The following is an 18,549-nucleotide window of genomic DNA, read 5'->3' as shown; positions in this document are numbered from 1 at the left end:
AGGAGCCAAGGGTCAATAGCATATCGCTTGCAATGCTCTCGCAAGTGGAACAGAGGCCAAAAATGAATGAAGGCGCTGAGCCCGATTTGATTATTTCAATGCTTATCACTTTAAATTTTAGGCTGATTGAAAGCTGGCGTCATGGTTTTCTTTTTTTTTTTTTCCCGGTTGCATCTCTTCCCAAAAGGCCCAACAACAATAGATAGCTGTAGGCCAAATGATGGTTTGGATGATCATTATATCTCCTGACTTCTCCATCCACGCAAGCACTCCTGTGTTCTGTATGAAAGAGCCATTGCCAGACTTCTTTTTCTTTTCTCACCAATAACAAAAGTATACGCCTTCCGAAATCAGACATGCTGGATCATCTGTGAAGAGAGAGTCAGGAGGCCTCCTTACATGCTAGACTGCCAACCACACCAGCTGGTTTTGGCATGTTTAGTCGAAGTTACCCTAATTTGTTTGGGGGGCCTTGATGGTTAGATTATTGTAGTCTGCTGTTCTGTTCTACCTAGTAAAGCAAAAATGAAAGTCAGTTGTTTTACTTTGTCATTGAGATTGTTACATAATGGATCTTTAAGCACTGAAATGAATACTGACAGAAGACATGACGCCATTGTGAACAGAGCCATATTGATATAGAGATTGGAGAACACGTAGAGATGGCAGTACACATTAGTTTGATGGTCATACAAGCATTAAACAAATGATTTTCAAGTGAACAGATCAAACAGACATACACATTGTCACATTGAGCTTTACAGTCTTTCATACTGGTCATACATGTTCAATGACCCTAGAAAAAAGAGCAAACAATCCTGGGAACATTCTGGGATTCTAGGAACGGGCTTAAAAGTGTAACCATCGATTTCATTTTATGTCCTAAATCAATAATACACCTTAACTTTATATTAAATATATTTCATGGAGCATGCTGGAGGTCACTCTTAAATACAAGTCTATGCAAGCCTCATTCTCATTCTCATAGACTTATATTGAGAGCTTGTGACTTCTGAATTCAAGCCAGACAGAAATTGCAGTCATAATATGGTGCCGCAGGACCAAGAACGGCGTCAGTAAAAGGAGATGACACCAGAGGCGGAGTATATTGCTAGGGGCAGGGACATTAGATTAAAAAAAACCCCACTACTCTAGCCATGAAAAAAAATATACGCTGAACTGGTGCTTTAAAATTGTCTGTATCAAAGTTAGACTTATGTCTATGGCAACATCTGCATTAAAAATAGTAGTTGCTGGATGGTTATGTCAAATAAAACCCAAAAACAATTAAAAATGTTTGATACTTTAATTAAATCTTTCTTTTTACAATACCCCTATCTGGGACGTATTACTGGGTTGTGCAGTTGCCATAAATAAATGGAGTAAACCGAATTCTAAAAGTTGCAGTGTCTCTTAAGTGTTAGCATCTGCAGTAGACCGTATGTTTCTGCTTCTAGCTCCTCTCTGTCCCATCTCCATAGAACTTTATAAACACCAACTGTGTATGAAAATCTGTATTCACTGAAGTCAAATGTTACCCATTAAATGAGAAAATTGAGAATAATACTCTGTCCAGAAGGAAAAATAAGTGGATTTTTTTGTAATAAGCTATTGTACAATCTTTCTTATTTTCACAAGTAATACAAGTTTATGGAAAAAGAGTGAATGGTTACTCTAATTTGTTTAAATTCTGCTTTCCATGACCTTTAAGTGAAATATGTGACATGTAATGCTTTATTTTTACCAGGATCTGTAAATCAGCAAGAATTCTCAACTGCCAAAACAGATGAAAATGGCAGTTTCAAAGAGATGTCCATCAAGCGCCTAGTTGTTGGACCCATTGATCTCCGACTGGACAGCAGTTCGGTGCATAGGATTATGAAGATGGTGGCCTGCTCTTTTGATCATGAATATGAGGCATACAGCTGTTCACGTCCTGGTATGAATATCTAATATATAAAGCTGAGTATGTGTGTATGTCCGCTAAAGGAATCTGCACTGTCACATTTACAGTCACAAAATTTTGCACAGCCGTCCCATTTGACTCAGGGAACAGAATAGATTATGTTTAGAGGGGAAAATTTAACCCCGCGCTTTGAAATGATTTGCCAAAAAAACTGCTTACATTAAAGTCCATCGAGCTGGGAGCTACAGGTCATTAATAGGAGCTGTGATTGGTTGATTTAAGAACGAAGAACATTGTTAGAATAAGAAGCTTATGTGTGAGGTAATGTGATGTCGGTGTAGAGATGGATTGAGAGACAGAGAAGGGAGACAGACGGAGAAGGGAGACGGACGGAGAAGGGAGACGGACGGAGAAGGGAGACGGACGGAGAAGGGAGACGGACGGAGAAGGGAGACGGACGGAGAAGGGAGACGGACGGAGAAGGGAGACGGACGGAGAAGGGAGACGGACGGAGAAGGGAGACGGACGGAGAAGGGAGACGGACGGAGAAGGGAGACGGACGGAGAAGGGAGACGGACGGAGAAGGGAGACGGACGGAGAAGGGAGACGGACGGAGAAGGGAGACGGACGCAGAAGGGAGACGGACGCAGAAGGGAGACGGACGCAGAAGGGAGACGGACGCAGAAGGGAGACGGACGCAGAAGGGAGACGGACGCAGAAGGGAGACGGACGCAGAAGGGAGACGGACGCAGAAGGGAGACGGACGGACAAGGGAGACAGACGGACAAGGGAGACAGACGGACAAGGGAGACAGACGGACAAGGGAGACAGACGGACAAGGGAGACAGACGGACAAGGGAGACAGACGGACAAGGGAGACAGACGGACAAGGGAGACAGACGGACAAGGGAGACAGACGGACAAGGGAGACAGACGGACAAGGGAGACAGACGGACAAGGGAGACAGACGGACAAGGGAGACAGACGGACAAGGGAGACAGACGGACAAGGGAGACAGACGGACAAGGGAGACAGACGGACAAGGGAGACAGACGGACAAGGGAGACAGACGGACAAGGGAGACAGACGGACAAGGGAGACAGACGGACAAGGGAGACAGACGGACAAGGGAGACAGACGGACAAGGGAGACAGACGGACAAGGGAGACAGACGGACAAATAGAGACGGACAAATAGAGACGGACAAATAGAGACGGACAAATAGAGACGGACAAATAGAGACGGACAAATAGAGACGGACAAATAGAGACGGACAAATAGAGACGGACAAATAGAGACGGACAAATAGAGACGGACAAATAGAGACGGACAAATAGAGACGGACAAATAGAGACGGACAAATAGAGACGGACAAATAGAGACGGACAAATAGAGACGGACAAATAGAGACGGACAAATAGAGACGGACAAATAGAGACGGACAAATAGAGACGGACAAATAGAGACGGACAAATAGAGACGGACAAATAGAGACGGACAAATAGAGACGGACAAATAGAGACGGACAAATAGAGACGGACAAATAGAGACGGACAAATAGAGACGGACAAATAGAGACGGACAAATAGAGACGGACAAATAGAGACGGACAAATAGAGACGGACAAATAGAGACGGACAAATAGAGACGGACAAATAGAGACAGACAAATAGAGACAGACAAATAGAGACAGACAAATAGAGACAGACAAATAGAGACAGACAAATAGAGACAGACAAATAGAGACAGACAAATAGAGACAGACAAATAGAGACAGACAAATAGAGACAGACAAATAGAGACGACAAATAGAGACAGACAAATAGAGACAGACAAAGACAGATAGGCAGGGAGACAGACAGAATGACACGGATAAAGAGACAGATGGGGAGAGAGAAATCGAAAGACAGACAAAGATAGAGGCAAACGGAGAGTGACGATAGAAAGACAGAGAGAGAGACAGGCAGAGAGAGACAAAGACAGATAGAGATGGACAGACAGAGAGAGAAGCAGAGATTCAGAGACAAGACAGAGAGGGAGAGTGGGAGAGAGACAGACACACTTACTATCCTGGGCAATGTCGGGTACTAAAGCTAGTAAGAAATATTATAAGTAGACCCTTTTCCCATCCTTTATTATTTTAAGCCTATCAAAAGTTTGTCTTTCTTGTAGATCAAAATCAGATCTTTGATCCATAAAAAGAGAAGTTGATGTTGTCCGTGTCATGTGTTGTCACCACACAGTGCAGCAAATCTGCTTTTTCTCTTTAGTTTTGCAGGAGGAATGTAAGACTTTGCCCACCAGCGAGGAAGTAGCATCTTTGGAGGAATATATACCTACTCGACTGACTTGTGTAACGTTACTTAAGTGCTCCATTACGCTGACCATGGCCGAATTTAACCTGCTTGGGCAATTATTGTCCATCATCCTTGGACAAAAGGTAAAGTCTTCAAATCTAAATAACGGAGATGTTATCTTCTTACTGCCCTATCAAAGACATAGACAAATTATTGGTGAAAATGAATAGATTAGAGTTTATTTGAAAGTACATAGCACAAACATGGTTTACCAGTGATGTAGAGAAAACTGAAGGAGCAGTGCAGGTGAATGCAGTCTGTAGGGGGTTCCTCCATGCCCAGACCCCACTGATCAAAACTTTTCAATGTCATTTTGACATGCTACAGGTTTTTAAAAACTAAGATTATCTTAAGGAATCATAAGCAATTTAAAGGGGTGTTCTCAAGTTTGAAAGTTATCTACTATCCAGAGGATAGGGGATAACTTTCCAATCGCTGGGGGTCTGACTGCTGTGGCCCCCACAAATCTCGAGAACCAAGAATGGAGCAGATATACAGTTCACCACTTGAAAATCTCTAGTGGTCCCTTTAAGAGAAAACTCACTGCTAGTGTGCATGAACAACCTCTTTATTCAGCTGGGGCTCTTCAGTGTTGGTTCTCGGGATTGGTGGGGGCCACAACAGTCGAACCACCACCGATGGTTGTTATTCCTAGTGATGAGCTAACACTACCCTGCTCGGGTGCTCTGTACTCATAACAAGCAGTTGGATGCTTGGATGAGCGCCACTCGAGTACCCAAATATAATGGGAGTCAATGGGGAACTCAAACATTTTTACGGGAGCTCTTCCGGAGAAATGCTCAAGTTCTCCATTGACTTCAATTATACTTGGGTACTCCGCGCCCATCCGAGCATCCAACTGCTTATGAGTATCTAGCAACCGAGCATGGTAGGGCTCGCTTATCACTAGTTATTCCCTATCCAGTGAATAGGATACTTACTTTAAAACTTGAGAAAACTTTTTAAGGCTTTTTATAACGTTGCGTTTTTGCGGCATTTTTTCTGCAGCAGAAACCTGCTTCCAAAAAGCCGTTTTTCCTGCATTTTTGGGGTGCAGACTATATTTGTCATTTGTCTACAGTTCAAGTTTAATAAAGTTAGTATCATTCATTACAAAAGCAGCAAAGCACAGTGGTTGCATTTTTGCACTTTCCTATTGTTTTCATTGGTGAAAAAAACGGTGAAAGGATTGACACACCGCTTCTTTAAAAAATGCAGCAGTTTTCCATTTCAGTCAGGAAAAAGTAAGCAATCGTGTACATGAGATTTCTGAAATCTCGAAGGTTTTGCTGCTACTGGAAAAAGCAGCTATCAATTTGCATAAAACTCATGAAAAATGCTGCAAAAATAACGCAGCAAAAACGCAACATCTGAACATAACCCAAGGGCTGTCAGGCTGCTGTAATATGACTCCAATTAGATGTGGTAACAGAGTGTTGTGAATGCAAGAACTGTATCTCCAGCAATCTTTTTTAACCAAATCTACAGAACAATAAAGGCCACGTCACACTAAGCAACATCGCTGCTAAAGAACAACTTTTGTGACGTAACAGCGATGTTGTTGTGTTTGACATCCAGCAACAACCTGGCCCCTGCTGTGAGGTCGTTGGTTGTTGCTGAATGTCCTGGACCATTTTTTAGTTGTTGCTGTCCCGCTGTGAAGCGCACATCGCTGTGTGTGACAGCGAGAGAGCAACAACTAAATGTGCAGGCAGCAGGAGCTGGCTTCTGCGGACGCTGGTAACCACGGTAAACATCGGGTAACCAAGAAGCCCTTTCCTTGGTTACCCGATATTTACCTTCGTTACCAGCGTCCATCGCTCTCACGCTGTCAGTGCCGGCTCCTGCACACATAGCCAGACTACACATCGGGTAATTAACCCGATGTGTACTCTGGCAAGGAGTGCAGGGATCCAGCGCTAAGCAGTGTGCACTGGTAACCAAGGTAAATATCGGGTTGGTTACCCGATATTTACCTTAGTTACCAAGCGCAGCATTGCTTCCACGCGTCGCTGCTGGCTGGGGGCTGGTCACTGGTTGCTGGTGAGATCTGCCTGTGTGACAGCTCACCAGCAACCCGTGTAGCGACGCTCCAGCGATCCCTGCCAGGTCAGATTGCTGGTGGGATCGCTGGAGCGTCGCTTAGTGTGACATCTCACCAGCGACCTCCTAGCAACTTACCAGCGATCCCTATTGGGTTGTATCGTTGTTGGGATCGCTGGTAAGTTGTTTAGTGTGACTGGGCCTTAAGTAAAACCGGAAGAAGTCCAGATCTTGAGCCTTGTGGCAAAGAGATTTTCAAAAATGACAAGACCTTGTAGATATATCTCCCTTTTCAAGGTTTATAATAAAGGGAATCTGTCACCAGGTTTTTACTCCTCCATCTGAGAGCAGCATAATGTAGAGACAGAGACCCTGATTCCAGCGATGTGTCACTTACTGAGCTCTTTGCTGTCATTTTGATAAAATCAGTATTTTCTCTGCTGCAGATCCAGCAGTTATAGAGAGCTCATGAATATGCTGGACTACCTGCAGCATGCCAAGTAGTCCTGTAATGATAATCTACTGCTGATTAATCAGTGATTTTATCAATACTACACTAAGCAGCCCAGTAAGTGGCACATCGCTGGAATCAGGATCTCTGCCCCTACATTATGTTGCTCTTAGATTAAGTGGCAAAAAAACTGGTGACAGATTCCTTTTAATAAATTCCGAGTAATTACTTTTTCCACTGTTTAAAAGGATTTTGTCACCAAGTTTTTGCTGCTTAACTTGAGAGCAGCAAAATCTAGAGATCGAGACCCTGATTCCAGTAATTAATCACTTAAAGAAGTTGTCCAGTTACCAAAACGGATTGTTTTTTCTCTCCTAAATCTTGCTAATATGTGCCTCTCCACACATCTATTATGTTATTTTAGCATGATTCCCTTTTATCATGATCTAGCAGCACATCCTCATTGCTGGCTCCAGCTCTGATGGGGTGAAACTCTCTCCTGACTTCCTGGGTTCAGTTCCTACAACTTCCACAATCCTTTGCAGTGGCAGCTGTCTGTATCTCCCACCCACTCCGATCTCCACCCATTCCTTCTTCCCTGTCTCTGCATGTTATCGAAGCACTGCACTCTGCTCATCATCCCACCCCCTGTGCGATAACATACTCACCTGACGTGACTCCTCCTCTTCTCTCGATCCTGATGCCGGCTGCACACAGCTGCAGGATGGATAAGCCCTCCTCTTGATACTGGGCTGTGACGTGTGGTAATCACCGCCCACAGTGCAGTCACTCACAATCTGAGGCCGCTCGAGCTTATCATGTCACGTCAATTTTAGAGCCCGGAGGTTGACGTGACATCAGCGTATGCCAGAGGCCGCAGCACCCGGGGGTCATATGATTGGCACTAAGCGAGGGGAATAGCGCCGCTCAGTGCCAGAACTGGAAATAGAAGGCAATTAAGAAGAGACTTATAATAGGGATTTACATTGATAGTGAAAAATTAAAAAATGAGTGAACCACCCCTTTAAAGTAATCTTATCAAAACTACACTAAGACCGGGTGGAAGACTTTGGGATTCGGGACAACTGGCCGCAGGTGGAGGGTTTGGGGGTTAGACAGGATCCCATCCCACTGGGTCTATGGAGATGCTTACAATTGACGCATTTTTTCAGTAGTCTCCCAGCTAGGACCCACTTTCAACGTCCTAAGACACAGTTTGAAAAATTGTGTATGGGTTCAGGCACAATACGACATTCGCTTTCAGTGGTTTATTCACTTTTGTCTTCGTCCCCTGACCAACAACTTCCCCCGTTTGCTTCACAATGGGAATGTGATTTGGGTATTCAGCTGACACCAATACAGTGGGAACGGATCTTCAGATTGGCACACACATCTTCCATCAGCTCCAGGTTCCAGGAGGCTAGCTATAAACTGTTATCCAGATGGTACAGAGTACCCTCCAGGTTACATGTCATGTTTCCAACAGTAGACCCCACATGTTGGAGATGTGGCACAGCAGAGGGTAACATTTTACATGTGTTTTGGGGGTGTGAGGCGATCCGGCCCTTCTGGAAGGGAGTGTCCGACACCATTCGCCAGGTTACTGGCAATAACGAGGAGCTGGGACCTGCTGCTGCCCTATTGCATCACTGTGGGGTCCCTGAAAAAACCTATAAGAATTCTTTGAGGAAATTCCTTATTATGGCTGCGAGAGTATGCATACCTGAAAGATGGAGGAGCACGACCCCTCCCACGTTGGTCCAATGGATCAATAAGGTCAATGACCTCATGTACATGGAGGATTTAACCTCCTCGCTGCATGATACATATGAGAAATTCTGGTCCACTTGGCGAGAATGGTTGGACTTCCAACATTCAGAGGAATATAGCGTCCTGGTGGGGGGCGATGTGGCTGCCGATGGAACCGCAGTTTGCAACACTTAGCTGAATTCCCCTCCCTACCCCCCCCCCCCGATTTCCTCCCTCTCTCCCCCCCCTCTCTTCCCCTCCCCCTCCCATTTTTCTTCCTACTTTTCTATTCTTCTCACACTGATTGCCTAATAACTTCTCTTTCTTCTCTAGCCTTTCTATCTTTCTTGTTTCACATGTATTTGTGAGTCACCTTCGTTATCTGTTTTAATGTGAATCTGTATTAAAGCAAAAATGTGGTGGAACCTAGACTTATCAGGAACCCGGGAGGAGATATATGAAGGAACGTGATTCAGCAAGATACAAATATATATTTCCCGTTTGGCATCTTGTTAATGATATATGTATTGTAGTGCAAATTGGCCTGATTGGTCATAAGAACTGTATTATGTTATGTTGAAGGTTTTCACTTAAAAATAAAGAATTTAAAAAAAAAAAAAAACTACACTAAGCAGCCTAATAAATGGCACATCTCTGGAATCAGGGTCTCTGCCCATACATTATGCTGCTTTCAGATTAGGTGGCAAAAACCTGGTGACAGATTCCCTTTAAAATTATATTTTATAAATATTAGGATCCTTTTAAAAGCCGTATATATTTTGCCTTGTCCTTCACCTTGACCTTCAGTGGATATGAAGTTTGTGGAATAGAATTTTGCATTATTGAAACAGAAGTCTGTGAAATTGAACAATTCCCTCTTTTTCATCTTTCCACGTTCCTATTTTCCATCCTGCCGTTGATAATTTTACCATTGATCACGTCTATTCCATAAACCCTTTCACATTTTCTCTAATCTGCCGAATTTCCTTTCCTTTTTCATCTTTTTTTTTTTTTTAACAGAACCCAATAATCCCTGGTATAATACTATTTAGGTGAATTAGGGGCTTTACTGGAGAGGCTTTTTGATGCATTACTCAACTCATCTATTATCAAAAGCCGATGCTTTGGGAAATGAGGATTGTGTCCAATAGTCCATGTTAATAGACATATTTTAGATGTGGAATCCTCCTAATTACATAGAAATTCTTGGTCTTAAACCGCACAGAGGGATCATGAGATGCTTTTTTTTTGCTCTGTGGTTTGACGTAAGAGGAAAATGATGAGCCCATTTGTAATGGCACCTGTTGTACACAGGCGTTCTGCGTTTCATCAGTTTGTGATAAAATGCCGTCATTTTCGCTGAGCCGGAGCAATCTGTATTCCTTCAGCGGACGGAGATTCCTTGCTCTTCTGAAGTTTGGAGAAACTTCTAAACAATAGAGAAATATGATGTAGATTTTTATGTGAAGACCCTAATAACAAATTATATATAGCATTAACCCAGCTGGGTACGATCAGTAGGTTGTAGTTCAGATACACGGTTACCTTAGGGAACACTTAAATGTTGCGTCATGTTAGAGAAAAAGTATATATACTGGATGCAGTGAAGTCATATATTAGGGAGAACATCTGGAAATATTAGGGAAGGGTTAGTAAAATTGCTTACATGTCACAATAATGATTAATTCATCTAATAGCATTCCTGTAGGTAATCATTGTCAGGGCATGATAAAACGTTTGCAGTGTAGGGGAAAGTCTGACATATTGAGGTGAAGATTTGTGTTCGATGGGCGCAGGATTGTATTTTAGGAGCGAGAAGCAGGAAGGGAGGAATAAGTAATCAGTAGGGAGGACTCTGTAACAAACGAGTAGGTGCAGTATTATTTATTACTATTAGACCACATGCAGACCGTGAGTATTTGGCAAGGTTTTTTTTAGCTCAGTATTTGTAGCCAAAATCAGGAGTGAAACAATCAAAGGAAAAGTATAATAGAAACACGGGCACCACTGCTGGATTTTTGGGGGGAGTTTGGTTTTGCTACTCTTACTGGTGCTGTGGTAACTGAATAACTGGGTGTCCAGGTGTAGTTTGGTATGGAGAAGTTAGCTTTTTCTCTGAGGTGTATTCTTAGGGCCTGTGCGCACGCTGCGGTTTTTGATGCGTTTTGTTTTTTAAAAATCTGCATCAATTTTCCGCATGTCTTTGGTAAAGCCAGCAAAGTCAATGGGTTTTTGTTTTTATGTGCACACACTGCGGGGTTTTTTTTTCGGTCCGGATTCTGATGCAGAAAAAATCTGCAGCATGTAAGTATCAGTCCAGTTTAGCAGCGTTTTTCACCCATTGACTTCAATGTCGTGATGAAATAACGCTGTTGTGTATTCACACTGTGACGGTTTGATTTCGGTTTCACAGTGTTATTTTGTCTCGTTCTCGCCCAAGCCCACATGCCAAATCTTAGGTGAACCGACACAAGACTGCATCTTATTTTGACATGCGGTTGTCTGCCAACATCACAGTTTTCATGCAGATATTTTCTGCAACTCATCTGCAGCATGGGCACATAGACTTAGGCGGGCGTTACACACTGCGACATCGCTAGCAATTGCTAGCAATGTCGAGCGCGATAGCACCCGCCCCCGTCGTACATGTGATATCAGGTGCTTGTTACCGTAGCGAATATTACCTCTACGGCAGCTTCACACGTACAAACCTGGTCGGCGACGTCGCTGTGACTGTCGAACAATCCCTCCTTCAAGGGGGAGGTGCGTTCAACGTCACAGCGACGTCACCGCAACGTCACTAAGCGGCTGGCCAATACAAGCGGAGGGGCGGAGATGAGCGGGACATAACATCCAGCCCACCTTCTTCCTTCCGCATTGGTGGTGGATGCAGGTAAGGAGAAGTTTGTCGTTCCCGCGGTTTCACACACAGCGATGTGTGCTGCTGCAGGAACGACAAACAACATGGTATCTGCAGCAGTAATGACATTATGGAAATGAACGACGTGACACAGATCAGTTTTTTACGCTTTTGCGCTCGTTCATCGTTGCACCTAGGATTTACACGTTGCGATGTTGCTACCGGTGCCGGATGTGCGTCACTAACAACGTGACCCCGACGATATATCGGTAGCAATGTCGCAACATGTAAAGCCCGCCTTAGTGTCAGCGTCCAGGTGGCAGCATGTTAACCTATCGTCCAGGGTCTCCCAGTGAATTGAGTGAGAAAACCAAATTCATGCCCAAAAAGGATGCAGGGGTGGCCTATAGGCATTACGAAATACATCTGTGTTTAACTATTTGTCTGTTCTTAGAACATAAATAAAGTGTCATGTGGAACTATTTCTTTTTTTTTCTACTAAAAATTGACAAGTAACAGAACCCAGGATTATGTAATCAATGGCACTTCCTAGTTGTGGGTAGTTAGGGGTGCTCTTAGTAGGTTCCAAGGCCACAAACCTGGCGCCATTGGCGGCCTACATGCGGCGGTGAATACCGCGCTTTTCCATGCCAGTACTCACAGGCATTCTCATTCCTTCAATGTGAAACTGAAGAAGGTCCAGTGGGAACGAAAACATTTTTATTAGGCCTAAGACACACGGTGAGAAAAACGGTGCGAGTGGAATGCGATAAAACATCCAATATTAGCCTGTGTGTCAGCGCACATGAGTGATTATTTTCTCAGCCCTAATCGGACCAAAAAAACAATCGCAGCATGCTGCGACTGTAAAGCGGGCTTTACACGCTACGATATATCTAACGAGATGTCGGCGGGGTCACGTCGTAAGTGATGCACATCCAGCATCTTTAGTGATATCGTAGCGTGTGACAGCTATGAACGAGCAGAAATACTCACCTTCTCGTTCATCGTTGACACATTGCTCATTTTCTAAAAATCAAACGTCCTGTTGTTCATCGTACCCGGGGCAGCACACATCGCTCCATGTGACACCCCGGGAACGATGAACTGCCGCTTACCTGAGGCCGCCGGCAATGCTGAAGGAAGGAGGTTGGCTGGATGTTTACGTCCCGCTCATCTCCGCCCCTCTGTTTCTATTGGCCGGCCGCTGTGTGACGTCGCTGTGACGCCGAACGTCCCTTTCCCTTCAGGAAGTGGATGTTCGCCGCCAACAGCGAGGTCGTTGGAGAGGTAAGTACGTGTGACGGGGGGGTTACAGCATTGTGCGACACGGGCAAGAAATTGCCCGTGCCGCAGAAACGATAGGGGCGGGTGCGATCGCATGATACATTGTAATGTGTAAAGCAGCCTTTATGCGAGACTCTTTCTCTCGCACCCATTCAAGTGTATGGGGCGAGCGAAAAATCGCACTGCACTCGCGGTATACTGGTGTACCGCGAGTGCAGAGCGAGAATCGCAATAGCCGGCTATGAAGGAGAGAGGGAGAAAAATCCCTCCCTCCCCTCTTCAGTGCCAGCCCGCCCCCCGCAGCTGAGGTCCGCTCGCACGGTCGGACCTCAGTTGCAGGGACACTCACATGACACTCGGCTCCCGCTGTACTGCCAGCGTGAGCAGAGTGTCATGCGAGGGGATCGCAGTAATCCCCACGTGGCCTTGGCCTTATGCACATTATTTGAACCTCATGAATAAAAACACATCGCAGGATATTTGGGAGTGCCTTGTTTCTATCTTGAAGTAACGGAACCCAGACAAACCTTACAATAATTAGATTGGCTGCTCTTCTTCGGGGTTATTTTGCATCACAAATTACGCGAATCTGTTTTGAACGTGAATTTGGATATTCTGAACCTAAAACAGAACAGACAAATGAGATTGCAAATGTGAGACCAAGCTAATATGTCAGTAAACTATTGTGACTGATTCAAAGCCATCGACCAGGAATTGGTAACACCTCTGTTAGCAGACATGTTGTATATGTCTATGATGAAGGAAGTTTAAACTAGTTTTTGCTTGTTAAACTTGACAACATTATTGAATAGTGAATGAAGAACTGATTAAAATTTGTTTTTTATTTTTTAAATTCTCATCTCCGTTGAGGAGTTGATAGCTTGTAAATTTTGGGTTCTAATTTATAAATCCATGGAGGAGTTACCAGAGATTTTTCTGTTAGGGCAAGATGTTGACTAATCTTAAGTAGGAGGTTTTGTGTAGAGGAAAAGGAAAGCCCTGATCTTTCCAGTTACTGTGTCATGTAGTATAGAGTACAGATGATTGTGATTCAAACACTTCCATATTTACCTCTGACAACAGTCAGGGTGGGGAAAGGGTGGATTCAGCAGAGCTGAGGTGTGTGATCACAAACACTTCCAGATCTCATTTCAAGAGATCTTTTCAGCTCTGCTGAAAAAGATTGGGAAGTCTTGGTCTTAACACTCAGTTCTGATATATTTTCCATTCCCTCAAGCTGATTACTGGGAGAGGAAATCTGGAAGTGATTGTAATCACACATCTCTGCTGTATTCTCCCTCTCCCCACACTGACTGGCCAGAGAGGAGATCTGGAAATGTTTGTAATCACACTCGGCTCTGCTATATTCTCCTATCCCTCTCACTGACTGCTACACAGAAAAGACAGCTGTGGAAAAACAAGCGCAATAGGGTCTTACCCCAATATGTAAGGGGTGGGGATAGGGGAGTCAAACTACTCACCAAATGTAGTTGTGAGAAGCCACAACTACTATAATCGCATATATCAACCGATCCAGGGCTGCAGCCACCAATGTGGTAGATAACAGAGAGCACAAGAGAGAGGTGTTCAATGCCGCGCCAATAGATCACTTCAGAAGATGTTCAGATCAGTGTCACTTTATTGTCATTCAGGTCAACGCGTTTCTGGGGCATCTGCCCCCTTCATCAGGACCACCAGAAAAAGAAGAAGAAGAAGAAAAAGATTGGATGTTATTTCTTTTTCTGGTGGTCCTGATGAAGGGGGCAGATGCCCCAGAAACGCGTCGACCTGAATGACAATAAAGTGACACTGATCTGAACATCTTCTGAAGTGATCTATTGGCGCGGCATTGAACACCTCTCTCTTGTGCTCTCTGTTATCTCACTGACTGCTGTGAGAGGAGATCTGGATGTCTTTGTAATATTACTTAGCTCTGCTATGGTCTCCCTTCTGTCACACTGACTGCCCAGAGAGGAGACCTTGAAATAATATTAATCACAGTCAGGCCTGTTTTATTCTCCGTTTTCTCACACTGACTGCTGTAAGAGGAAATCTGGAAGTGTTTGTAATCACACTCCGCTCTGTTCTATACTACACACCAGCTGAGAGCATGGCATGCTTTTTTTTTCCTCTGCATGACACTTCTTGCTTATGATTGATCAGCATCATTCTTGGGACAAAGTACACACCCCCAGAGAAAATCTCTGCTAATGCGCTCTTGGGCTTATCAAAAGTTTTAATCTAAACTTTACAAGCTAATATCTCAACAAAATAGAGTAAAAATTAGAAACTGTTTAATTCAGCTCTAGTACGTATAGTCCACGATGTGGCCAGTTTATCATGATAAAAAAACTAATGAAAGGTCCTATTTAACATTTTTGTCCTGAATGTTACATAAATTTGATACCTGCCTCTTATATCTGCAGATGACAAAAAAAAAATGTAATTGTTAAATTAGAAACTACGTATTGGTTTTGCACATGTATTTTGTCCATGTTCTTTAGTACCCAATAATTAATAATAATAATAATAATAATAATAATAATAGTAATGATGATGAAATGTGTGTTGTTTTCTTTAGCATTCCGCTAGCACTGTCAGCACAGCAAACTTTCAGCCAATACGACCTCTACCTGCAATCAAAATCCTTGCGGACAAAATCAACTTTGAGCATTCTGTGCCAATGTACACAGAACAACTAGTCCAGACTGTGAGCAGTCTCAGCCAGCCATCAGATAACCTGCTCCACCATTGCTATGCTCACTGTTACTTAAAGGTACAATATCTACTTGTTACACTTCTGTTCCTTTATGGTTTCAGCTATTCTGATGATTTTTTTTTTTTTTTATTAAAATTTGTGATGGCTTAACATAATATAAAGGGATTTCTCAAAAGTAACTACAGTTTTCATTTTCAGTCTATATGCCTTGTCCAGTGGAAGAACAATTAAGTTGGGAAGGTTGCTTTTCATTTTTTCAGCTATTCTGGAACATGGGTGATAATTGACTCATAAAGACGTGCTACATCCTCCTGAGGACAGAGCAAAGAACTGCAGTGCGCATGCGCGGGGAAAGGCCAAAGAGTGCTGACGCATGTACACTGCAATACTTTGCTTTGCCTTCAGCAGGGCAGAGAAAAGTGCGACTCTGAAAAGTGAGCTGATTACGGACATATATATTCAGCATTTTAGAATGCTGTAACAGAGGGCTTAAATGTGATGGTTGTACTTAATATGGGGAAAGTCCTTATAACATGTATGGAACGGCAGCACACATGACTCCACATAACACTCCACTGACGTGGCCTTTGAGAGAAGAAATATGTCACGCACAGACTTGGGGAAGGTCCGGCGTTGGGCAAAACACACGACAAACAGTGGTTTCACCACGACAAACAATGGGTACACTGGGGGCACTTTCACAACGATAGACCCTAGCTCTAGTGAGAGGGAATTTGGACACCTCATCCACTCACCTGCAACTGTACCTTGCACTCCTAGTCAGTCCTTACGCAGGTTCCTCACCTGTCGCCAAGTAGGAACCTGAAGTCCTGAGTAACCCTACAATAGTCCTGGCTAGTGAGTGGACAAATAAGGATCACTAGGCCCACCGCTGCACTAAAAAAATACACAGGGGAAGGAAGACAAACAGGGGAAGCAACAAATGATAACCTCAAACTTCTTGGCTGCAGTCAGGCACCAGGACTGCAGCCTACACCTCAACAGACAGAAAGGGTTCTAACAGTTCCTTCCACCTCCAGGCCAAGTCTTAAAATGAGCATTCAGTATAACCGGCACCCTCTACAAAGAGTAGAGGGTATATATAGGGACTGGGAGTGGTCCCAACCCGGAAGCACCTGAAAAGGTAATGAGAAGGCTGCTGGCAAGGGGAAAATGACATTAACCCATTACACGGCAAAAGAAAGGAAACAACATTTAATATTGAGAGGCTTGCATGGAAATGACTCTCAAGCCCTGAATCTGTCACTAGTGTAATAATGCAAAGAGTCAGCCATGACAAAATGACTAAAGTCTCAAGTCCGGTAACTAATGGACACATTGGCCTCTGAGGCAGGTCCAAGTTCAGTTCATCACTTCCAAGGAGCCATGAACCCAGAAGAGAAAGGTTTGTACCATGATAGGTAGTTATCCCTTATCTATAGGATAGTGGATGACTAAGCCCCCCGTCACATTTAACAACTTAACAGAGATCCCGACAATGATACGACCTGATAAAGATCGCTGGTAAGTTGCTACGTGGTCGCTGATGAGATGTCAAACAGTCAGATCTTCCCAACGACGCAGCAACGATACAGCGACCTTAGCGACTTGTATAATGACCTCGGTGGTTGTTGGGACCCTGTCACACGGCAGCTAGGCACCTACGTGGCTGTACGTGTCTGAGCTCTGAGTCGTTGTTGGTATGGCATGAAACACACCGATGCATCCTGCCCAGCAGGACCTCGACGATCAAAAATGATCCAGGCCATTCCGTCACGAACAGCGATCTCACAGCAGGGTCCTGGTCGCTGCTATGTGTCAAACGTAGCGAGATCACTGGCGAGGTCGTTGTTGCATCACAGAATCTGTGACTCGATAGAAGAATTCCGGCACACTAATCAAGATATCCACGAAAAAAGTTTCTTTGTGAAAATGTTGTTTTTATTGTATTGCGTTATTCTTTTGAGAAAAAACAAATATTCAAGTCCAACGTTACGACCACAATCTTTGGTCTTTCTCAAGGACTCAATGGGTTATGGAATTGCACGTGTCACAAGAAACGTTGTGTTGCATTTGTATAATGTTCTCCTCTCTTAAAGAGCCTGGGCACCCTCGTATTAATATTCAGAATATGAATGATCCTTTAATCCACTCTGTGTTTAGGGCTCTATTAATCCAAAGAAAAACTCCAAAAGGAAATCACAAGGCCACCAGGGGCATTATTGTGTGGTCACGTGACAAGAGAATAAGTACACCCTAGGAAACTGGGTGATCTATTGACTCCAATTAATATAGCTTGAGATCTGTTTGAGGGTAGCGGTATACCTGTCTGATTAAGGGAAAATACCCTGGATGTCAGGATTGCATGAGCAAAATCCTATAGATAAACCAGTGGGTGAAGATTAAGGTATACCCTCTTCTGGTGCAGTCTGTTCGACCTGCGTTGGTGATTCGCGTGGTGGACGGTGTCCGGAAGTGCCTGGGAGTAACCAGCGAGATCGCTGGCGAGGTCGTTGTTGCATCACAGAATCTGTGACTCAGCAGCGATCTCGCTATGTGTGAAGGTACCTTTAGGCTATGTGCGCACTAGAAATGTGAATTTTCTCAAGAAAATTTCTTGAGAAACTTCTGGGAGTGGAAGATTTCCGCACCTGCGGAAAAATCCGCGGCAAAAACGCATGCGGATTTGCCGCGGATTTACCGCAGGTTGCTCCCTGCGGTTTTGCAATAAATAATATAGATAATCGATAGACAGATAATGGATAGAGTGAAAGATGGATAGATGAATAGATAGATAGGCCTGTTTCACACGTCAGTGATTCTGGTACGTTTGTGCTTTTTTTTAAACGTACCAGAATCCCTGACATACGCAGACCCATTATAATGAATGGGTCTGCTCACACGTCAGTGATTTTTCATTGCACGTGTCTCCGTGCGGCGTACCCGCGTGTGCGTGATTGCCGCACGGAGATATGTCCATTTTTTTCTGGCATCACTGATGTCCCACGGACCACGCAGTGGTGTGGTCCGTCAAACACGTGCCAGAAAAAAACGTGCTTTTAAAATAAAAAACATTTTTACTCAACCGGCTTCAGCGGCGCTCTCTGCAGCCCGTGCAGCTTGCTGCTTCTGAGCCGGCTGATTACTGTCGCGCATATTCATGATGCACGACACAGC

At 44.1% G+C, this 18,549-nt stretch overlaps 1 protein-coding gene and 1 long non-coding RNA gene across 4 annotated transcripts in view; one reads left to right on the top strand and one right to left on the bottom strand.

Annotated features, from left to right (window-relative positions):
• The window catches only part of VPS13B (vacuolar protein sorting 13 homolog B), a 1,405,890-nt gene that overhangs the window by 248,294 nt on the left and 1,139,047 nt on the right, over positions 1-18,549 (top strand). The window contains exons 13-15 of the mRNA XM_075353076.1: positions 1,748-1,939; positions 4,177-4,346; positions 15,235-15,429. Of these exons, the coding sequence (XP_075209191.1) occupies positions 1,748-1,939; positions 4,177-4,346; positions 15,235-15,429 (557 nt within the window). The remainder of the gene's footprint in view (positions 1-1,747; positions 1,940-4,176; positions 4,347-15,234; positions 15,430-18,549) is intronic.
• Positions 41-17,168, bottom strand: LOC142317093 (uncharacterized). 3 transcript variants are annotated; one of them, XR_012754663.1, is made up of 4 exons: positions 17,038-17,168; positions 13,181-13,274; positions 4,247-4,393; positions 41-511 (listed from the first exon to the last, which is right to left on the bottom strand). It is a non-coding gene; the product is annotated as an uncharacterized LOC142317093 (long non-coding RNA). The 3 variants fall into 3 exon arrangements; XR_012754664.1 differs by having other exon boundaries at positions 13,186-13,274; XR_012754665.1 differs by having other exon boundaries at positions 4,247-4,388; positions 13,186-13,274.

The sequence above is a fragment of the Anomaloglossus baeobatrachus genome, chromosome 6 (genome assembly GCF_048569485.1).
Source record: "Anomaloglossus baeobatrachus isolate aAnoBae1 chromosome 6, aAnoBae1.hap1, whole genome shotgun sequence".
In the NCBI taxonomy this organism is placed as follows: Eukaryota; Metazoa; Chordata; class Amphibia; order Anura; family Aromobatidae; genus Anomaloglossus; species Anomaloglossus baeobatrachus.
This window is presented reverse-complemented; position numbering and strand designations above follow the sequence as displayed.